This window comes from Nannospalax galili, unplaced genomic scaffold (genome assembly GCF_000622305.1).
Source record: "Nannospalax galili isolate Female #2095 unplaced genomic scaffold, S.galili_v1.0 scaffold334, whole genome shotgun sequence".
NCBI classification, from domain to species: Eukaryota; Metazoa; Chordata; class Mammalia; order Rodentia; family Spalacidae; genus Nannospalax; species Nannospalax galili.
The window spans coordinates 1294950-1315885 of record NW_008336888.1 but is presented as its reverse complement, the minus strand read 5'-3'; the positions used below and the strand labels follow the sequence as shown (position 1 = coordinate 1315885).

Here is a 20936-nt window from a genome sequence, read left to right as displayed (position 1 = left end):
GACCAGGTGGCCTACATAGTCACCTGGGAAGACTTGGCCCGGAACCCCACATCTTGGGCACGGCCGTTCCTACCTCCTAGGGGAACTGGAGAGACTAGCCAGGGGCCTCCTACCCCTTCTGCTCCCCTGAGTCTTACTTCTTCCCTCCTGCCCCTTCAGTCTGCCCCTGAAAAGAAGAAGCAAAAGCCAATCCTCCCTGAGGACCAAGCTTCCCTAACCCTCCTTGATCCTCCACCTCCCTATCTACCTGCGCAGGCACCTCCACCCCAAGAACTACCTTATCCCTCTCCTGATTCCACTGAACCTGACAAATCCCCTCCTCTATCTAACAGACTCCTCCTAAGGAGGGATAGAGGGGGCCCCTCTAATGGAACCTGGACTGCCCAGGTTTTTCCCCTCTGAACTGTAGGGGATCAGATTCAGTACTGGCCTTTTTCAGCCTCTGACTTGCATATTTGGAAGACTCATAACCCCTCTTTTTCCCAGGATCCTCAGGCTCTAACTGCTTTAATAGAGTCTATTCTCCTTACCCACCAACCCACCTGGGAGGATTGCCAACAACTCCTCCAGGCACTTTTAACTACAGAGGAAAGACAGCAAGTCATCCTGGAGGCCTGGAAAAATGTCCCCGGGCAGGATGGGAGACCCACTCTGCTTCCAAATGAAATAGACGCAGGATTTCCTCTGACCAGACCCAACTGGGACCCTGAAACCGTGGCAGGTAGGGAGCGTCTCCATCTTTATCACCAGACTCTGTTAATGGGTCTCAAAGGGGCCGGAAGGCACCCAGCCAATTTGGCAAAGGTACGTGCTATAACCCAGGGAGAAAATGAAACTCCCACAGGATTTTTAGAACGTCTGATAGAGGGATATCGGATGTATACCCCTTTTGATCCCACAGCCCAGGAGCGTCAGGCAGATCTTATTATGGCCTTTATAGGACAATCAGCTCCTGACATTTGTGGTAAGCTCCAATGGCTGGAGGGCCTTCAGGGGTACTCTTTACAGGATTTAGTAAGGGAAGCTGAGAAGATCTACAACAAGCGAGAGACCGCAGAGGAAAGAGAGGACAGAATTAGAAAAGAACAGGAAGCTAGAGAAGATAAGAGAGATAAAAAGAGAAACAAAGAGTTGAGTCGAATTTTGGCCACAGTAGTTCAGGGAACAGGACCAGGCAGGGACCTGGGAGACAAGAGAAGGCCCCGAGTGGATAAAGACCAGTGTGCCTATTGCAAGGAAAGAGGACATTGGGCACGAGAATGTCCAAAGAAGTTGAACAGACTTCAAAAGAAGACAACCCCAGTCCTGACCCTAGGGGACTAGGGGAGTTGGGGCCAGGAGCTCCCCCCTGAGCCCAGGGTAACTCTAAAGATAGGGGGGCAATTGACTACCTTCATGGTAGACACAGGAGCTCAACACTCAGTCTTGACCACGACCAAGGGACCCATGAGTTCCAGAACAGCCTGGGTCCAAGGGGCTACTGGAGGAAAGACATATAGGTGGACCACAGAAAGAAAAGTGGACCTCAGTACAGGACAGGTCTCCCACTCGTTCTTACTGGTCCCAGACTGTCTGTATCCCCTTCTTGGGAGAGATTTACTCTCCAAGTTGGGAGCCCACATCCACTTCACCAGAAAGGGATCCACTGTACAAGGAAAAGATGGACCTCCACTACAGGCATTAACCCTGCGACTGGAAGATGAACATTGGTTGTATGAGGGACCGATTGGCTAAGTAAAATCCCTTTAGCATGGGCCGAGACAGGAGGCCCAGGACTGGCATGCAATCAGCCTCCAATAGTGGTCACACTAAAACCATCTGCAACTCCGGTCTCAATCAGACAATACCCTATGAGTAGAGAGGCCCTAGAAGGAATCAGACCTCATATTCAGAGACTTTTACAAGTAGGCATACTTTGCCCCTGCCAGTCCCCTTGGAACACCCCACTGCTCCCCGTAAAGAAGCCAGGAACAAATGACTACCGACCAGTCCAAGACTTAAGAGAAGTCAATCAGAGGATAGAGGATATACATCCTACTGTCCCAAATCCTTACAACCTCCTGAGTACCTTGCCTCCCAGTCACAGGTGGTATACTGTTCTTGACCTGAAGGATGCCTTCTTCTGCCTAAGATTGAGCCCGGCTAGCCCATTTTTGCTTTTGAATGGAAGGACCCTGAAGCTAGAATATCGGGGCAATTAACCTGGACACGACTTCCCCAAGGGTTCAAGAATTCCCCTACTCTGTTTGATGAAGCTCTGCACCATGATCTGGCTGACTTTCGGGTAAGAAACCCACAGATTATGCTTCTTCAATATGTAGATGACCTCCTCTTAGCAGCTGAGACAGAAGCTGGCTGTCTGCAAGGTACGGAGGCTCTTCTACTCAGACTGGGGGAACTTGGATATCGGGCCTCAGCAAAGAAAGCCCAGATCTGCCTACAACAGGTAAACTATCTGGGCTATAGGTTGAAGGGAGGGCAATGTTGGCTGACAGAAAGCAGGAAACAGACTGTAGCCTCTATCCCCCCACCAACCTCAGCCAGAGGACTCAGAGAGTTCTTGGGAAGTGCAGGATTCTGTAGATTATGGATACTGGGTTTCGCTGAAATAGCGGCTCCTCTATATCCCTTGACAAAGAATGGGATTCCTTTCATCTGGACTGAAGAACACCAGAGAGCCTTTGACAAAATAAAAAGAGCACTGCTGACGGCTCCAGCTCTGGGATTGCCAGATTTGACAAAACCTTTCGTCTTATATGTAGATGAAAGTAAAGAGTGCCGGGAATCCAACCCAGGTCCTCTGCAAGAGTAGTCAGTGGTCTTAACCGCTGAGCCATCTCTTCAGCCCCATAATCGAGATGCTTTTAAATGGTGTTTCTTTGGGGGAGATTTAAGACAGGTTTTGTTCATTGAAAACTTGGATTTATTTTTTTCCCTCTTGTGATTTCGTCCTATGAATCTGTTGTGAGGAGAGGTATTCAGTTATCTCCATCCAGCCTCTCTCACGGTGAACTGAGAACCTCTGCCTCATGGAAGACTTGATGGATACAGACATGAGCCCTCTGAGGCAGGCCTCAGAACTATCTTTTCTGCTGTAAACTAAAGGCTGACAAAGAGTATCACTTTAAAGTGGACAATGATGAAAATGAACACCAGTTATCACTAAGAACGGTCAGTTTAGGAGCTGGTGCAAAAGATGAGTTACACATTGTTGAGGCAGAGGCAATGAATTATGAAAGCAGTCCAATTAAAGTAACACTGGAAACTTTGAAAACATCTGTACAACCAACAGTTTCCCTTGGGGGATTTGAAATTACACCATCTGTTGTCTTAAGGTTGAAGTGCAGTGCAGGGCCTGTACATATAGCAGACAGCACCTAGTAGCTGTGGAGGAAGATGCAGAGTCAGAAGATGAAGAGGAGGAGGATGTAAAATTCAAGTGTATCTGGAAAGCGGTTTGCCCCTGGAGGTGGTAGCAAGTTTCCACAGAAAAAAAGTAAAACTTGCTGATGAAGATGATGAGGACGATGATGAAGATGATGATTCTGATGATGAGGAAACTGAAAAGCTCCAGTTGATGGAGTCAAATCAGAGCCCCCTGCCCCAGATTAAAGTAAACTGAAACTAAGTTTCCCAGGCTATATTCTGGGAAACTGTACAAGGAAGTAAAAAAAAATAATAATTCTAACTGTAGAGAAGAAAGGATGACCTTTTCATGCTTCCTTAAGCTGGAAAAATACCTGAAAAATCCTCCTCCCATTTCTGCTGTAACCATGTAACCAAGTACTCCTATTGTGACCTGAATAGCCCCTCTGACCTGAATACCAGCCCCTCCTACTGCTTGTGGTTTGTGGTTTCTGTCTATATAACCCAGCTTCTAAACTGAATCTGGACTTCCCCTTTTGATGAAGGTGGAAGGCCGTCTATAGATGTAATAAAAAATTCCTCTTGCAATTGCATCTTCTGGTTTGAGGACTGAGTTATTGGGGTGCGACCTCCCGAGAACGTAGGGTACCCCAGTCTGGGGGTCCTACACCTCCATCCTCACATACACCTTTTCCCATCCCACATCCATATTCCTTTTCAATTCAGTATGTAATAATTATTATTTAAAATAGCAATTATGTTATAATTTAGAAGACACGAAATAAGAGCCATGTCTTCAAGCTGCCACTGAGACCAAATAATTCAAACGACACTTTAATGAGTACATTTTACAATGAAAAATAGAAAAATATTTCAAATAAACACATGAGCTATATGTAAAAGCAATTTCTATAAACACACAAAAATCAGACTCTGCCCTCCGGTGTCACGTGAAGCTTTTATGAAAAGCACTGTGTTAGCCATATATGCTGAGTGGTAAAGAGGTCTCGCAAGCATTGAGCATTATTAGGAGACGCTTCTTTGGAGTTCCCAGACAGTGCTCAAAGAGGATTAGCAACCTCTCTGCTTGAGGCCTAGGCAAGCTTGAGATCACGGAAGGCCCTGTAGGTGGCGCTGATGAGTTTAAATTTTTAACCCGGAAAGCATGAAGAACAAGGATTGTGAACAGAGCTTATGTTTAAAAACATAAATGAGGCCAGGGGTAATGGCACAGGCCTTTAGTCCCAGCACTTGGGAGGCAGAGGCAGCCAGCCTGGTCTACATAGTGAGTTCAGGTCAGCTGGGCTACAGGGAGACCCTGTCTCAAAAAGACAAAAACAAAAAACAAAAAGCCCATAAGTGAGTCTTTTCCTATCCCTTCTGTGAGATTTTTGGGGGTACTGTGGTGAACTGGAGTGCCCAATTGACATGCCTCGAAACTTGAGGAAATCAAGAATTTTCTGCTCACTTTGGCAAAAAGATGCCAAATCATCAACATCAAGAAAAATAAGGATAATGTGAAGTTCAAAGTGGGCTGGAGTAGTAGCCTCCTAGTCACAGACAAAAAGACAGAGAAGCTGATCCAGTCCCTGCCCCCCTGGTTGGCAGTGAAAACCAGACCTCTTCATTTGGACTGGATTAAAAATTCTCAGAAGTAAAAAAAAAAAAAAAAAAAAAAAAAAAAGTTAAATGAATAAATATATATGGGGCATGGGGTATAGCTCAGAGATATATGCAAAGCCTTGGGTTCAGTTCTCAGCACCAATTTTTATTTTTTCATTTATTTATTTATTTTTATTTTATGTGTATGTTATGCCTTCATGTCTGTGCACCCGTGTTGTGAAATAATGCCCGAGGCGGTCAGAAGAGAGCATTGGATCCCCTGGAGCTAGAGTTAGGGATGGTCATTAGCTGCCATGTGGGAGACAGAGTGACAGAGAGATCAGCTGTACCTCCACCCTGCTTTGGGAAATGAGTGTGACTCCTACAGGAAGGACCAGAGATGAAACAACTTTATGAGCAGCTGGACACAGCTGTGAGCTCTGAAGGCTAGTGACAGAACTGGAGAAAGAGCTGTGTTCATCTCCCTCTCCTACCTCATCATAAATGAAACCTCCAAGTTAACAGTAAGTAAGGCAATGTTATCGAAGTGATTTCACAGGACTTTAAAGAAATCCATTCTGAGGGCTGGAGAGATGGCTCAGCGGGAACCCAGCAGAGAAACTGGGTTCAGCTCCCAGCACCCACATGTCGACTAACAGCTATCCCTAACTCCAGTTACAGGGAAATCCAACGCCCTCTCTGACCTCTGTGGCTATTGCACGACTTGAGTACACTTACATACATGCAGGCAATACACATACACATAAAATAAATTTTAAAAAAGACATTCATTATAACAAAACAGCTCATTTACCACACAAAGCATGTCCTGGTAATAAGAGTGCTAGGGAGTTAACAAGGCAATGCGTTAATATATTAATCACAGATGGTCGCCAAATTACATTTCCTGTTGAAACAGTTATTATACCAATTAGTACTGTCAGTGAAGAGATGAACCATGTTCATCCACCTGTGCCAGCTGTGAGTGCATTCGCAAGGCATCCTTTTTCAAAAGCTAAAGCTGTGGTGGTGCACACCTTTAATCCCAGCATTTGAGAGGCAGAGGCAGGCGGATCTCTGTGAGTTCGAGGTCAGCCTGATCTACATAGTTCCAGGACAGCTGGGGCTGTAGCCCTGTCTCAAAAAAGACAAAAAAAAATTATAAATATTCTTTATTAATTAAATTTGTTCTCTGACAATTCCACATGTATATAATGCATACTGACCACTCTCACCCCTCACCATCTCCATCTCCTGCCACTCTGTCCCTACAAATCTCTTTCTCACATTCATGTCTGTTTTGTTTGTGACCCACTAAGTTTAACCAGGGCCATCTGTGTGACCATGGTTTGGAAACTATCCATTGGAACCTGGAGTTCAGCAGTGGGTATACAGTTGAAGACAATGACTCCCCCTCTTCCAGAATTTAACAATAGCTAATAGTTCAACAGAGAGGAGGGTCCCGTGAATCCCTTCCTTATCCATGACTGACTGTTGACAGGGCCAGTCTTGTGCAGGCCCAGTGCAGATAACCTCAGTTGTTAAGGCACAATTTTTTTTTTTTGGTCTTTTTGAGATAGGGTCTCCTTGTAGCCCCAGCTGGCCTGGAACTCACTAGGTAGACCAGGCTTGCCTTGAACTCACAGATATCCACCTGCCTCTGTCTCCTGAGTGATAGGATTAACAGCGTGTGCCACCAAGCCCAGCAAAGAACAATTTTTTAAAAAGATATTATTTTTAAGGACTGGAGAGTTGGCTCAGCAGTTAAGAGCACTGACTGCTCTTGTAGAGGACCCAGGTTCGATTCCCAGCACCCACATGGTGGCTAACCACTATCTGTAACTCCAGCTCCAGGGGACTCAATGCCCTTTTCTTCTAGCGCCCTAACTTGAAAGCAGTGAGATAGTTCCCCACACACATAAATGTGAGACAATCCGGGGCAGGAGAGATGGCTCAGAGATTAAGAGCACTGGCTGCTCTTGTGGAAGATTGGGGTTCAGTACCCAGTATGCACATAGTGTTTAAACAATCATCTATAACTTCAGTTCTAGGAAATCTGATGCCCTCTTCCAGCCTCCAAGGTCATTGTATACACATATGCCCTTACATATATGCAGGCAAAGCATGTATACACATAAAATAAAAATAAATCCAAAAAATTTTTTTAAAAACATGAGACAATCTGTGCCTAATCTATTCTCTTATGTAATAAATACTGTGGACAGATGCATTGTTTCCACATGCAAAGTTGTTTAAAGATGTATCTCTTTTCTGAACCCTCTGTTTCATCAAATCATATACTGCTCTAGGCCTAACCCTTTGATGCTAATTATCTCTCTTGATTCTGTTGTAAACCAGCCCATGCACAAATTTGTTGTGACAGCTGAACTAACAGAACCCTTGTTGTAAGCACTATTGTGAGAGGCACAAATTGTGAGAAACTAAATCCTGGGCAGCATTACTAAAGGGATTTGAACCAGAGCTAACATACCTGAAATCCACTTTATGGTAGAAGCTTTTCAGTCAAGTTCACGGCCCTGATTGGAAATGAAAAGCTTCTACCCAACAAGGAGGAAAACTTGAGGTCAATATTTCTCATGTCTATGTGCCATTCAGACATCCAAAGGTCTCACGGGTTTTCTAGAGCATCTTCTGAGAAAGAACATTACTGAGAAAAGCATCCTGGCATACTCTGTGCTCCCTCTGTTGTGGCTCTAGGTTTTTGGAACTTTTGAGCTTTGGAAAATAGGGGTGCAGCATGGGTCGAATCTAACAGAGCAGCCCGCTTGTGCTCTGTATTTTCTTACTTTGCTTTCTGCTCAGTCCTATTCTACCATTTTCCCCATCCAACCCACATCATAGAGCTATTCTAAATGGTTCTACCTTTTTTTTTCTACATCAAAGTGTGTGAAAGCACTGTCTTGTTACCATGACAACAATCTCAACCCCAAGTGTGAATCTGATAGTCGATATTAACAGGCTACTCTTTTCAAGCAGAGGTGAACTTAAGCAATAATTCATGTAACTAAAGTATAGTATCAACAACCAAAAAACATTTATAGGTAGAGGTTAAATTAAAACTAGGCATAATACTTTTGTTTTCTAATATATCTATCTGAATTACCTGAATTTTTTCCTCTAAAATTTCTCTTGACCTTCATAAAGTAAATGAAACAAAGTTTCATTTTTAAATGCAAATATAATATAGACATTTAACTATAGAACACATAGTTGGAGCTGGGTGTGGTGGTGCACACTTTTAATCCCAGCACTTGGGGGCAACAGCAGGTGGAGCTCTGTGAGTTTGAGGCCAGCCTGGTCTACATAGCAAGTTCCAGGCCAGGCCATCTGGGGTTACAGGACACCCTGTCTCAAAAAGACCAAAAAGAAAAATAAAAGAAAACCCAAAAATGCTCAGTGAGTCCACACAAGGATGCTTCATCTATAGTTTTTCCTAAAGCCGTGACAAAGAGTTGTCTCCTTCAGAAATGCTTTAATTTCTTTTGTACACTTACAAGATAAACTCTTACTTCAAAAAATGCTGTGGGCTGGGTGTGGTGGTACATGCCTTCAATCTCAGCACTCAGGAAGCAGAAGCAGAAGAGTCTTTGCGAGATAGAGGCCATCCTGGTCTAAAGAGAGTTCCAGGCCAGCTGAGGCTATAGGAAGACCCTGTCTCAAAATAAATGCTATGGCACAAAACATCTTTTTTTTCTTTTTGAGGTAGGGTCTTATGTAACTCGAGGTGGTCTCAAACTCATTATGTAACCAGGGCTGTCTTTGAACTCCTGATCCCCTTTGAACTCCTGATCATCCCCCTGCCTTCACTTCAGAATGCTGGAATTGTAGGCATGTACCACCACATCCATAAAAACATCAATTTAAAATTATAACAATACATGCCACTGAGACAATTTCACTGATTGATGGTTATTTATTGACACAAGAGAATCTAACATCTGGGTAGGAATCTCATTTGTAAAATCAAATCTACCTTACTGAACATGCAAACAATGTCTCTAGTCTATACATATTGGACATGTAATCAAAACAAGGCCAGCCTATCACGTTAGCAGCAGCTAACGTTGAGGCACTGTGCTTAGAGTGTGTATGGATTATCTCATTCAGTCTTCCAGTAACTCCACAAGTTATGTCCACTATTATTTCCATTATGTAGTGGAGGAAATGATGGCATCCTTATCTAGGAGAGACATACAGCTCTTGGGTAGCAGAGCTCATATTTAAGCCTAAGGAAGTTTGATTTCACCTTGAAGATTTAGGTGCCTTTAAAGGAAAATTGTGGTTCCAGAACTTGTTCTGTCAACGTATCTGAGAATTAGTGGTAGTAGATGCTGTTGTTGTTGATAATGTTGAATCCCAGACCCTGATCCAGATCCCTTGAACCAGAATTTGAATTCGATCACTAATCAAACAAAATGATTAGGTTGTCTGTGATGTCTCAAGGGAAATACATGATAGAGGTACTGAGGAGAGACCAAAGTGATGGTCAGCATACTGAATTGCTGGGTATGTTAGTTACTTTTGTGTCCCTGTGACCAAAATCCCTGAAAAAAAAGAAGGGAGGAAGGATTTCTTTTGGCTCATGGTTTGAGAGGCTTGCAGTTCATCATAGTGGGGAGACATGGCAGAGCTCATGGCAGCTATGGTGTTGGATGTTCACATCATGGCAGTCCAGGAACCAGGGAGCACAGGATAGATCCTGGGGATGGTAAAACCTTTAAAGTCCCAGGGTACACAGGGCTCCACAGCCTTCAAAATAGTGTCACAAGCTAGAGACAGCATTAAAAACATGAGCCTGTGGGGAATATGTCATAATAAACCATAACACTGGGTGGGGTACAGGGCATGGGTGCCTCCCAACTCCAACTATCTGGTATGGCTTCTGTCCTCATGATAACATGACATGGTCAGCATGAAAGATGACATAAGGATATAGATGGAGCAATGAATCAAGAGCCTGACTTATAAATGGGACCTACAGTTGGGAGGGATATTTTTGTTAAGCTTTCTTACCTAGTACTATGAAAGCAACCATAAACAAAACATAATGAATGTTTAAATCTATAGTTAATAAAACTTTACTTATTAAAACAAGCAGTGGGCTGGATTTGGCTGGCAGTCTAGTTTGCCATTCTTGTCCTGGGCAATATTTAAGCATATTCTAGGTGATACATTATTCCTCAGAATAACTTTATGAAATAGGTATCACTGTTGATACTATTTTACAGATGAGCAATAGAGAAATGAGAGTGATCGGTTCAAAGCAATACAATTAATAAATGATCCTGAGCCAGGATTTGAACCCACACAGTCCAACTACCGACCCAAATTCTTTTAACAACAACAAAAAAAAAACCCAAGATCTCAAACTTATTCTCCTGCCTCTATCTTCCTAGTTCTGGGATTACAGATGTGCCATAACACTTGGCAAGACCTACATTCTTTTCTTTTCTTTTATTTTATTTGTATGTGGATGTGCACTTGTATGAGCTTGTACCGTGGTGCACATGAGTAGGTCAGAGGACAATTAGCACCAGGAGTTGGTTCTCTCCTTCCACTATGCAGATCCTGGGACTCAAACTCAGGTTATCAGGTTTGGCAGCAGGCACCTTTACCCACTGAGCCATCTTGCTGGCCCAAGACCTATTTATTTATTATTTTCATTTTATGCATGTATATAAGAGCGCCAGTACTGTGCAATGCCTGCAGACAGAAGAGGGCATTAGATCCCCTGGAACTGGAGTTATGGATGATTGTTAGCTGCCATGTGAGTGCTGGGAATTGAAACTGGGTCCTCTGCAAGAGCAACCAGTGCTTGTAACTGCTGAGTCATCTCTCCAGCCCCAAGGCCTTTGCTCTTAATCATCACTCTGTACCGTCTCTTAGTATATCAACACACACAGACACACAGACACAGACACAGACTGACAGACAGACAGACACACATACACACATAAATGTAAAGTGCACAGGTAACCAGAGCTTCTTGTAACCATCTAGTCTAGGGCAAGAAAACAAAAGGAAATTGACCAAAAGAAACTATGCTTTCAAACACGTTTTTCAAATTTCAAATATATTTTATAGTTTCAAACTATATTGTATCAGAATTTCACATTTCAAGGCGAGAAAATCAGCTTACAGAAAAAAAAGAAAAGATCCAGTATCGTTGCCAATGATAACAGGGAAAGAAATAGCAAAGAGGATGGAGGACATTACAGCAGAGGCCTTTGTTGGTAAGAGTGGCTGAAGGCAGATGCTCTCTCACTCAGAGAAAATACAAACAGAAATGAGTGAGCGGACTGTCCACCCAGGGCTTCCCTGTTTCTCTCATGTCAGGGCACACAGATTATGACACATAGAGGACTGCTGACACCCTGCCGGGCTGCCTCCTGGGGGCTAGAGAAGCTACAGTGCTCTAAGCCATTCCCACAGGCTGAGGAACGGAGACGCACAACATAGACTGCACTGGGAAGCGCACACCAGAACTGCCTGGCTCATTCCACCTACCTTTGCAATGCTGCATTCCCAAGAGTAGTGGGATTATTTTGTTGCTGTTTGCCTTGTTTTCCCTCTTTTTATACTTATATTTTATTTATTATTTTTTATTTTAATTTATGTGTGTGAGTGTATTGACTGCATGTATGTAACTGCACCCGTGTCATGCAATAACCACGGAGGTCAGAAGAGAGCACTGGAGTCCCCTGGAACTGGAATTAGAGATGGTTGTTAGCCACTATGTGAGTGCTGGGAATCCAACCTGAGTCCTCTGTAAGAGCAGCCAGTGCTCTTAAATGCTGAGCCATTTCTCCAGCTACCAGTTTTTTGTTTTGTTTTGTTTTGTTTTGGTCTTTTTGAGACAGGGTCCCTGTAGCCCCAGCTTGCCTGCATTTGCTATGGAGACCAGGCTGGCCTCAAACTCACAGAGATCCGCCTGCCAAAGTGTGCACCACCACGCCTGGCTTAGCTACCAGTTTTATATATATTCAAATCTTCTTTCTTAGAGGACAAAGTTTGGACACCTTTGGACATACACCAAAGAATGTACTCTAGAGATGAAGGAAATTCCCAAGGAGGGGATTCAAGGAATATGAGTAACACAGCTTCTGAGGGCACTTTGGTCTGTGGGAGACACTGACACTCACTTGGAAAGCTGCAGTCTAATGCTTTGCTTTAAAAACAAAAATTATAACCTAGTACTATCTACACTTAGACACACCAGACTCCACACATAGTGAAGTCCGATGCTTTTTATAAACTTTGGTTTGACTTTGCATAAGCTTCACAGATGTGGTATTTTTTTTTTTTAGTCTTTTTGAGATGGGTCTCCCTGTAGCCCCAGCTGTCCTGGAACTCATACGTAGACCAGGCGCCTTGAACTCTCCCGAGTGCTGGGATTAAAGGCATGCGCCACTTTTTTTTTTTTAGTCTTTTTGAGATGGGTCTCCCTGTAGCCCCAGCTGTCCTGGAACTCATACGTAGACCAGGCTGGCCTTGAACTCACAGAGATCCTCCTGCCTCTGCCTCTCAGTGCTGAGATTAAAGGTGTGTGCCACCAAGCCTGGCTTAAATGTGGTATCTTTTTAAACTTGATGCTATAAAACATTAACACAGTCGTGAAATTACACATGAGCTGGGACATGACAGCCTTACAGAAGTTGGATTTCATGCTACACAATCAGGCTTTGTTTCACTGTTGAAACAAATCAGGCTTTGTTTCACTGCCTTTCCTTTAAGAGCAGGAGAATCTCATCACACCTCAACACTTACCCAACCTAGCGTGGCCTATACTATTTTTCAAATTCTTGTTGTTTCTTGGATCCTGACTCCTCTTCTGCTTTTCTGAGTAGACTGAGTAGATGAATCACCATCACTGATAATCTATCCGTTCACTAGTCACCTCTTCAATAATTATTAACTGAAATTTTCCTGTATATAAGGTCATGATATGGTCAAACTACAAGTTTCTAGGAGAACTGGACTAGACCCCAGACAGACTGGAAGTTGTGAACCAAGTAGGGGCTTTGGAGTCACACACATGGGCATAAGGCCCCACTCTATCACTTACTAATGCTGAGACCTTGGCAAGTTACTCAACCCCATAGAGCTTTAGTTTTCTAGCTGTATTTAGTATTATGAATGTTTTCTTTATAAGGCTACTAAGAGCATTAAATGAGAACACAAAACAAAGTGGGAATCAATCAGTTACTCCGTTTCCTGCACCCTGCCTTTTCTCCATATATTTTGATGTAGTTGAATAAATGTCTGGAAGTTTTCCATTTTGAAAAAGATTTAATGTTGAGATCGTAAACTTATACTACTATCATAGAAGCATTTAGGCAGTTTTCTATCAAAATTATAAATGCATACACCCTTTGACCTAGTAATGCTATTTCTGAGAATTGTCTACAGATAAACACATTCAAAATGATGTATACACAAAAGAATTTGCTACAGCCTTGTTTACAACAGAGAAAGACTGGAAACATATCAAATGTCCCTCAGTAGGGGACTAGTTATTCTTTAAGTATAAAAAAGGGGAACAATCCCTCTGTATTGTTAGGTTAGAAAAAGATAAAGAACAGTGGGTAGAGTACACTATATTTTACAAATAAAAGCAGAGAAATAATATTTGCATTGCATTAAAAAAAAAAAAAACTCTGGGCGTAATGTGGTGGTACACGCTTATAATCTCAGAACTCTGGAGGCTGAGGCACTGCCACAAGTTTGAAGCCGACCTGAGCTACAGAATGAGATCCAATCTCAAAAAAAAAAAAAAACAGTCCAACACACACACACACACACACACACACACACACACATTCTACCAACAACAATCTCTACACCCCAACCCCAAAACACCCAAACTAATAAATGTTTGTCCGTCAGTAAGAATGGGACTAAACAGCTAGAGGCGGCCAGGGGTAAGAAGGGCAGGGGTGTGTGTGACATAGTTTTCATAAGCATCTTTTTCAAATATTTTCACATTTAAAAATACTTTATTTTATGTATATGAGTGTATTGCCTGCATGTTAGGTAGATGCACCCATGTTGTACAATGTCCATAGAGGACGGAAGAGGGTGCCAGATCCCCTGGAACTGGAATTATAGATAGTTGTTAACCTCCATGTGAGTGCTGGGAACCAAACCCAGGTCTTCTGCAAGAGCAGTCAGTGCTCTTAACCACTGAGCCATCTCTCCAGCCCCATATTTTCACATTTTGAGCCACATTTACATTTTTCATATTTCATCTTAATTATACACAATACTTAGGCCTATGACAAAGACATTCTGAACATTTAAGATTCAGCACAGAGATGTTTATCATTTGAAAAAAATCCCATTCACATAGATCTGTATAGAAGAAAAACCTATTAAAATTAATTTTAATGTTAATGATGTTTGTTCTTCAATTACAATGAAATAACAGTCTGAAATTTCAGGACTGAAATGTCATTGTGTGAAAATATTGGTTGAAGGCCGAAGGTGTGCCCTTGGTACAAAGACCAATTCACTTAACCATGTGAAATTCAAACCTTCCTGATTGGCTAAGGAGTGCAGGCTCCAAGCAGCTAGTGAAGGTTAAGGTTAGAACAAATAGGTGAATTACAGCTCTCAGTGGAAATGTACACATTAACCTAGCAATGGATTTGCCAATAATTACCATCTATTTATTTTATCCACATTGGTGCTTAAGCTGTAAACACTCAGGAAGAAACGGATGGCATTTCTATCAGGAAAAAATGAGGCAGCCATAACTCACATGTCAGCAGGGAACTAGTAAGGTGAGGAAGAGGGTTGATAGATCTTTGGTAACACTAAAGCCTGTGAATTAGATACAGTCTTTGTGCTGAGATTCTATTAGACCAGAAATGGCTCTAATATTTAGAACTTGCTTCCACAGACAAATTCTAAACTTGAACTAGAGAGATGGCTCAGTGGTTAAGAGCATTTACTACTATTGCAAAGAACTCGGTTCAGTTCCCAACACCCACAGCAGGTGGCTCACAACCACCTGCAACTCCAGTTCTAGGGTTCTAATGCCCTCTTCTGGCCTCACAGGCAACCTGCAAACATGTGGTGCACATATATACAAGCAGGCACACACACACATAAATAAAAATAAATTCAAAAGTCTATTAATTCCTTTGGAAACAAAAGCCTCTTTCCTCACAATTTTCGAAGCACTAAGTAAAAGTCCAAGTGCAAATACTGTCTTTAAGGCCTTGTCCTACACTTAGAACAGCATTGGTAACTACTTATAACCAGAGGCTAGCTTCCACTTCTGTCCCTCTGAGCCATACACCTGTTGCATAGTTTCAGAGCTGATGGCTAGATAATGGCAGGGAAGTGAAGGAGTAGGGAGCTCAGTGGTGAGTCAGAGCAAACATCTACTCATCGTCAGTGGAAAAAATTATTTCTATGCAACCTAATAGCTACCAAACCAGTAGCTGCTGGCTGATTTACATTTAGGCCTAGAAAAGAAAGACCTTCTGGGGTTGGGGAAAATGACTCAGTCAGGAAAGTACCTGCTGGACAAATATAAGGACCTGAGTTCAGATCCCCAGCATCACCGAAAAGTTGGTGCCTATAAAATCCCAGCTTGAGGGAATGAAGACAGACAGATCCCTGAAGTTCATTAGCCAGGCAGCTCAGCCAGTTTAAGCAACTTAGGGTTGAGTGAGAGATCCTGTCTCAAAAGATAAAGGTGGAGAGTGGTAACCGAGGAAAGAGACAGGATATCAACTTTGCCCTCTGCATGCACATATGCATGCACTTACATATACATGTGCACATACTTACACAGGCAAGTACATAAATCACACATACATATGCACATAGGCACAAATCACACACACACACACACGCACACAAGAACTTTTTTTTTTTTTTAAAGAGGATTTAGAGCTAATGTAAGGGATGTGGAAAAATTTCTAGCCAAGGACAATATTGCATCACCTTTAAAACTCTTCTTTTTGTTTTTTAAACAGACTTCCTTATTTGCTCAAGCTGGACTAGAACTTGTAATCCTTTGCCTTTACAAGAATATAAGAAGCTAATAGAGGGGCGGGGTGGGGGGAGGCTGGAGAGTTGACTGTGTTTAAGAACACTGGCTATTCTTGCAGAGGACCTGGGTCCAATTCCCAGCACCCACATGGCAGCTAACAATCGTCTGTAACTCCAGTTCCAGGGGATCTGATGCCCTCTTCTGACCTTCTCAGGCATTACATGACACAGGTGCACTTACATACATGCAGGCATCACACTTATACACATAAAATCAAAATAATAAATAAATAAGAATATAAGAAGTTTTCTAGCTTAAGAAGTGCTGGGATTACCAGTGTGTGCCATTATGCTCAGCAACTCTAACACTTCCTGAGCTAGAAAATTTCTCATAGCGACTGGAGAGATGGCTCCAGGGTTAAGAGCACTGACTGCTCTAGCAGAGGACCCGGATTTGGTTCCTAGCACCCACATGGCAGCTAACAACCACCAGTTACTCCAGTTCCAAGGGATTCAACCACCCTCTTCTGGCCTCCCTGGGCATTGTACTCATGTTGTATACCTACATACATGCAGGTAAAACACTCATACACATAAAAGTAATAGATTTTTTTTAAGAAAAAAAGAAAATTTCTTATAGAACATTCATTTAGCCAGAGAATAGGAAGGAGTGCCGTGAAACGCCATCTTCTGGACATGATATGTCCATGGCCCTCATGAACTCACAACAGCTGTGGTTACCTGTACATGATCAAGCCAGTCAACATTCTAGTATGGATGGGGTTGGGACTCCTTAGACCCCACCCCTCACTGAAGAGTTATTGGCAACTGATGGCTGCTGGGGGTGGAAAAGTCATTTTTCTTTGAAGCTGTAGCCATTTGGTAGGCTGTCCATGCTCCAGTGGATGGCCCCACACCTGTATGCAAATGGACAGCACTAATCGAACTCAGTGGGTTATAAAAAACAAGGAGGAAGAGGAGGAGGAGGAAGAACAGGTTGGGAGGGGTTGTGGGAGCTGAAGGAGGGTTGGGGATGGGTGTGATCAAAATACATTTCATGCATGTATGAAATTCTCAAAGAATAAATAAAAATATAAAATTAAAGAAAATTCAGTATGGCAGTTCTACCAACACAAATTCAGTCTATAGGCCTATAATTCCAGTTACTCAAGAGGCTGAGGCAGGCGGATCATAAATCCAAGGCAACCCTGAGCTACAAAGTGAGTTCAAAGCTAGCCTAGGCAACTTAGTGAGACCTTGCCTCAAAAAATAAAAAGTGAAAAGAGAATTGGGAATGTAGCTCAGTGGTAGAGGTAGAGAGCTTGCCTAGCATGGCAGGCTCTGAGTTTAACCCCAGTATTGCCAATAAAAAGAGAAAAGAAAGGAAAAACATCCAGTCTACATGGTAGTTCAGGTTTTCAATTTCAGCTCATGGAATTCTAAGGTTACTACTATGAATTTAAAAGACTCTCTTAAGATATAAAGATGATGGGACTTGAGAGATGGCTCAGCAGTTAAGATGCAAGGATGATGGGACTTGAGGGATGGCTCAGTTCCCAGCACCTACATGGTGGCTAACAACCATCTATAACTCCAGTTCCAGGTGATCTGACACCCTCTTCCGGCTTCCATGGATGCACTTACATGCAGGCAAAACACTCATACACATTAAAACAAAATTTTTAAAAAGAACACCTAAATCTACTCTCTTGGCAAATTAACAGTATATAATATTGCTGACTATAGTCCTTATGTTGTTTCCATCTCTAAACTGAGTCATCCTACCTCACTGCAACTCTGTGCCTTTTGACCTACATCTTCCCATTCTTCCCTCTGTCCCTACCACTCATAACCATTGCTCTACTCTCTCCTTCTCTGTAGGATAAGGCTTTCATGCTCCTTGGTAGTACTCATGAATGAAACTTATTACTGGAGTGTTCAATAAAAAATAGGAAGTCAGAGGCCAAATGTAATATGAGTTCACTCATCTCTGTCATTGGACACTGTGCAGGAGGTTCAAAGGCCCCTTGACCAGCACACTGTTTCCAAGGTGAGCACTTCGAAGATCTTGACCAGAATATGATGGGTCTTCCTAGAATGTCAAATGTGAGTCCTTTAAAATACCCCCCCCACAGCCTGTTGATAAAGCAACCTGTTGAATCTTTTGTTTACTGCAGTAAAGGAAAATACTACTTTGATAGTCTGGTCTTAGCAATGTTACACAGTGGAAGTGAGAGGCACAGTATTCATAAGGATTTAGGGATCTGATTGAAGAGTAGTTTCAGTGGGTGTGGTAGCGCACACCTTTAGTCCAGCACTTGGAAGGCAGAGGTGGGTGGGTCTCTGTCAGATCAAGGCCAGCCTTGACTATGTGGTGATACATAGTGAGTTCCAGGCCAGCTGGGGCAAAAGGGAGTCCCTGTCTCAAAAAGATTTAAAAAAAAAAAAAAGAATAGTTCACACTGGGACCTGACTTTAGATCAGGCAATTTCTGACATAATAATTTAGGAATAGACAGAGGGAGATGAGAGTTTGGGAGTCAGTCTTTCACAGACTTCTGCCATTTAGACTAATCTACCATTCCCTCTACAATATCTTGTACTTCTGCCAACTGGAACTGTTCCCCAGCCTGGAACTTCCTCTCTGACTTCATTTTTCACCAAGGGCCCATTATGTGTTAAACATTGTTAGGCACCGGGGTGTGTGTGGGGGGGTGAAGGGAGGTTTGCAGTGAATGAAGGCATGCAAAGGGCGTTCAGTGAACTTGGAGTGCTTTTTCATCTAAAAGCACACACACACACACACACACACACACACACACACACACACAGGCTTGGGGTTGTATCTAGGATTAAAAAAGAAATTTTAAGCTACAGAAACAGGAATGAATTATTTATCAGGCCTCCAAGATCACAGAGTTGAAATGCTGCTAAACATACAATAGTATTCAATTACAAGAGAGTATTGTCCCATGGAGGATCAGAAACAATACACCTGCTGATTGATTCAATATGTGTGTTGAGCAATTTATTAATCAATTTTCTCTACACTAAAACGTGTTGGCAAATGTTATAACATTTCTTCTAGAACAACAGTCATGAAAACTTACATCAATGAAAGCAAGGGAAAAATAAAAGTTTAAGTCATGAATTGTAAATATACGCTCTACCACTGAGCTAGCCCCACTCAAAGACAGTGCTCTGCTTTTTAAATCAGGATACCAGTCTTGTGGGGGGTGTTCTGATACATAGTAGGGGGTAAGAGAAGCTGGAATAATAAAATTACCTCCTGAAAGCACAGGTATTCCTGTTTCTCATAATGAAACCAATGAGAATTAATCATGGAACAAATGCCAAAATCCACCTGACTTCATAAATAAGACATGAAATTTAAAGCAATCTCTTCTTGCACTGGCCTCAGTGCGACCTATTGAGGTGTGCAGGCACTGACCTCTTTAGGAAAAGGGTCAGCAGGCACTATGCATTAGGAATAAACTTTCCATGTCTTCACATTGAGTAATTTTCACATATGGTTTTATTTTCTTGCCTACTTCCTTTCTGATTATCTGTGGAAAATAGGAATCTCGATTGTCACACACCATGAAAATAACAGCAACATAATGTATTTATGAATAGGACATGACAACTGATTTCTAACCATCACTCTATAACAATCTTATGTTCTCTTCCACAAAAATCAGAGGACAAAATGTTACTTCAATAACATGAGGTGTTAAGAGAAGACCTGTGAAAAGAAATTAGAAGAAAAAATACACCCGCCCCCAAAGTAAGCCTTGATGAAGACTGTAAGCTAGCTTGAAGGGATTCACTTAACTCACTGTTGTCCAGAACAATAGCCATTTACAGTCCAAGAAGAGAGTTGCCTGCAGAGCCCAGTCACTATCCATTCATCTGCCGTTGTTCTTTTCACAGTATTTGTTATGGTTAGAAATGATCTTAAATCACTTGTTTCACAAGTTTATTTTCCACTCTCAGTTTTGGTGAGTTACCTGTCTAGCCCCAGCATCCAGTCAAATGCTGAGTAGAAGCTCAAAATATACTCACTGAACTTCTTTACAAGATGATCACATACATAATTTTCAAGAAATATTTAAGTCAGGGATAAGGGAAAGTGTGTGACCTTCTCAAAAGCTCAGGAGGAAGCTTGTGGGTGGAATGGAGGCCCGTGTGTGTTCTGGGCATCCATAGCCATGGAGATGCTGAACCACCCCTGGTAGAGCAAAGGGGACAAGGACGTTTCTCAACTGTGTGTTAAGGGAGTCGCGGCTAACCCCATCAGGAATTTGATGCCAGTAACCCTCTATCACACCTGCGGACAGGCTAAGCCAACACCCGGCTGTTGGCCCGGAGCATGGGGGCAGCGGGCAAGGTGGGAGCGTCTCAGGGTGACATGCTTCCCTCTGAGTTTTACTCTCCTCCTGGGCAAAGGAGCTCGCCCCCTGCTGGCCGGGTGGGATCTAGGGGGAGCCAGCCCAGCCCTGGGCGGGTGCGGGTGCGTTCCGGGAGTTGGGGGTGGAGGGCGGCTCTGCTCACCTCCGCTGCGGAACCTGCTGCTGTCGTCTGCCCTGTGCAGGGCGCTGCTGGAGCAGCCCATCGTGGGACGCACAGCCACCCGGCTCAGCACAACGCGGGCGTCGTCGAGGGGCTTGGATCTGGAGCTCGGTACCCTCCGAGCCGTCCAAGTTCCAACTGTGTGGTCAGGCTCCCAGGGCTCAGGGCACAGGCACTCAGCGGGCGCTGGGTACCCTGGTGCAGACCTGGAGCAGACAGCGAGGGGCACACAGGTGGATGGAGCAGCAGAGGGCAGCGTGCCAGACAGCTGGAGGACCAGCGGGCAGGGGAGAGCTGGGACTATGCTAAGGCCAAAGGGCACCAGGAAGGGAAAAAGAAAAAGCCCCCTGGAGCCGGGATGGGGGTGAGGGC

The 20936-nt window shown here is 43.2% G+C and overlaps 1 protein-coding gene and 1 pseudogene across 1 annotated transcript in view; one reads left to right on the top strand and one right to left on the bottom strand.

Annotated features, from left to right (window-relative positions):
- The window catches only part of Erich5 (glutamate rich 5), a 27944-nt gene extending 7015 nt beyond the window's left edge, over positions 1 to 20929 (bottom strand). Inside the window, exon 1 of the mRNA XM_029562747.1 lies at positions 20547 to 20929. Within this exon, the coding sequence (XP_029418607.1) occupies positions 20547 to 20607 (61 nt within the window). The 5' untranslated portion in view covers positions 20608 to 20929. The remainder of the gene's footprint in view (positions 1 to 20546) is intronic.
- Positions 2855 to 3622, top strand: LOC103732842 (annotated as a pseudogene).
- Positions 20930 to 20936: the final 7 nt, after the last annotated feature.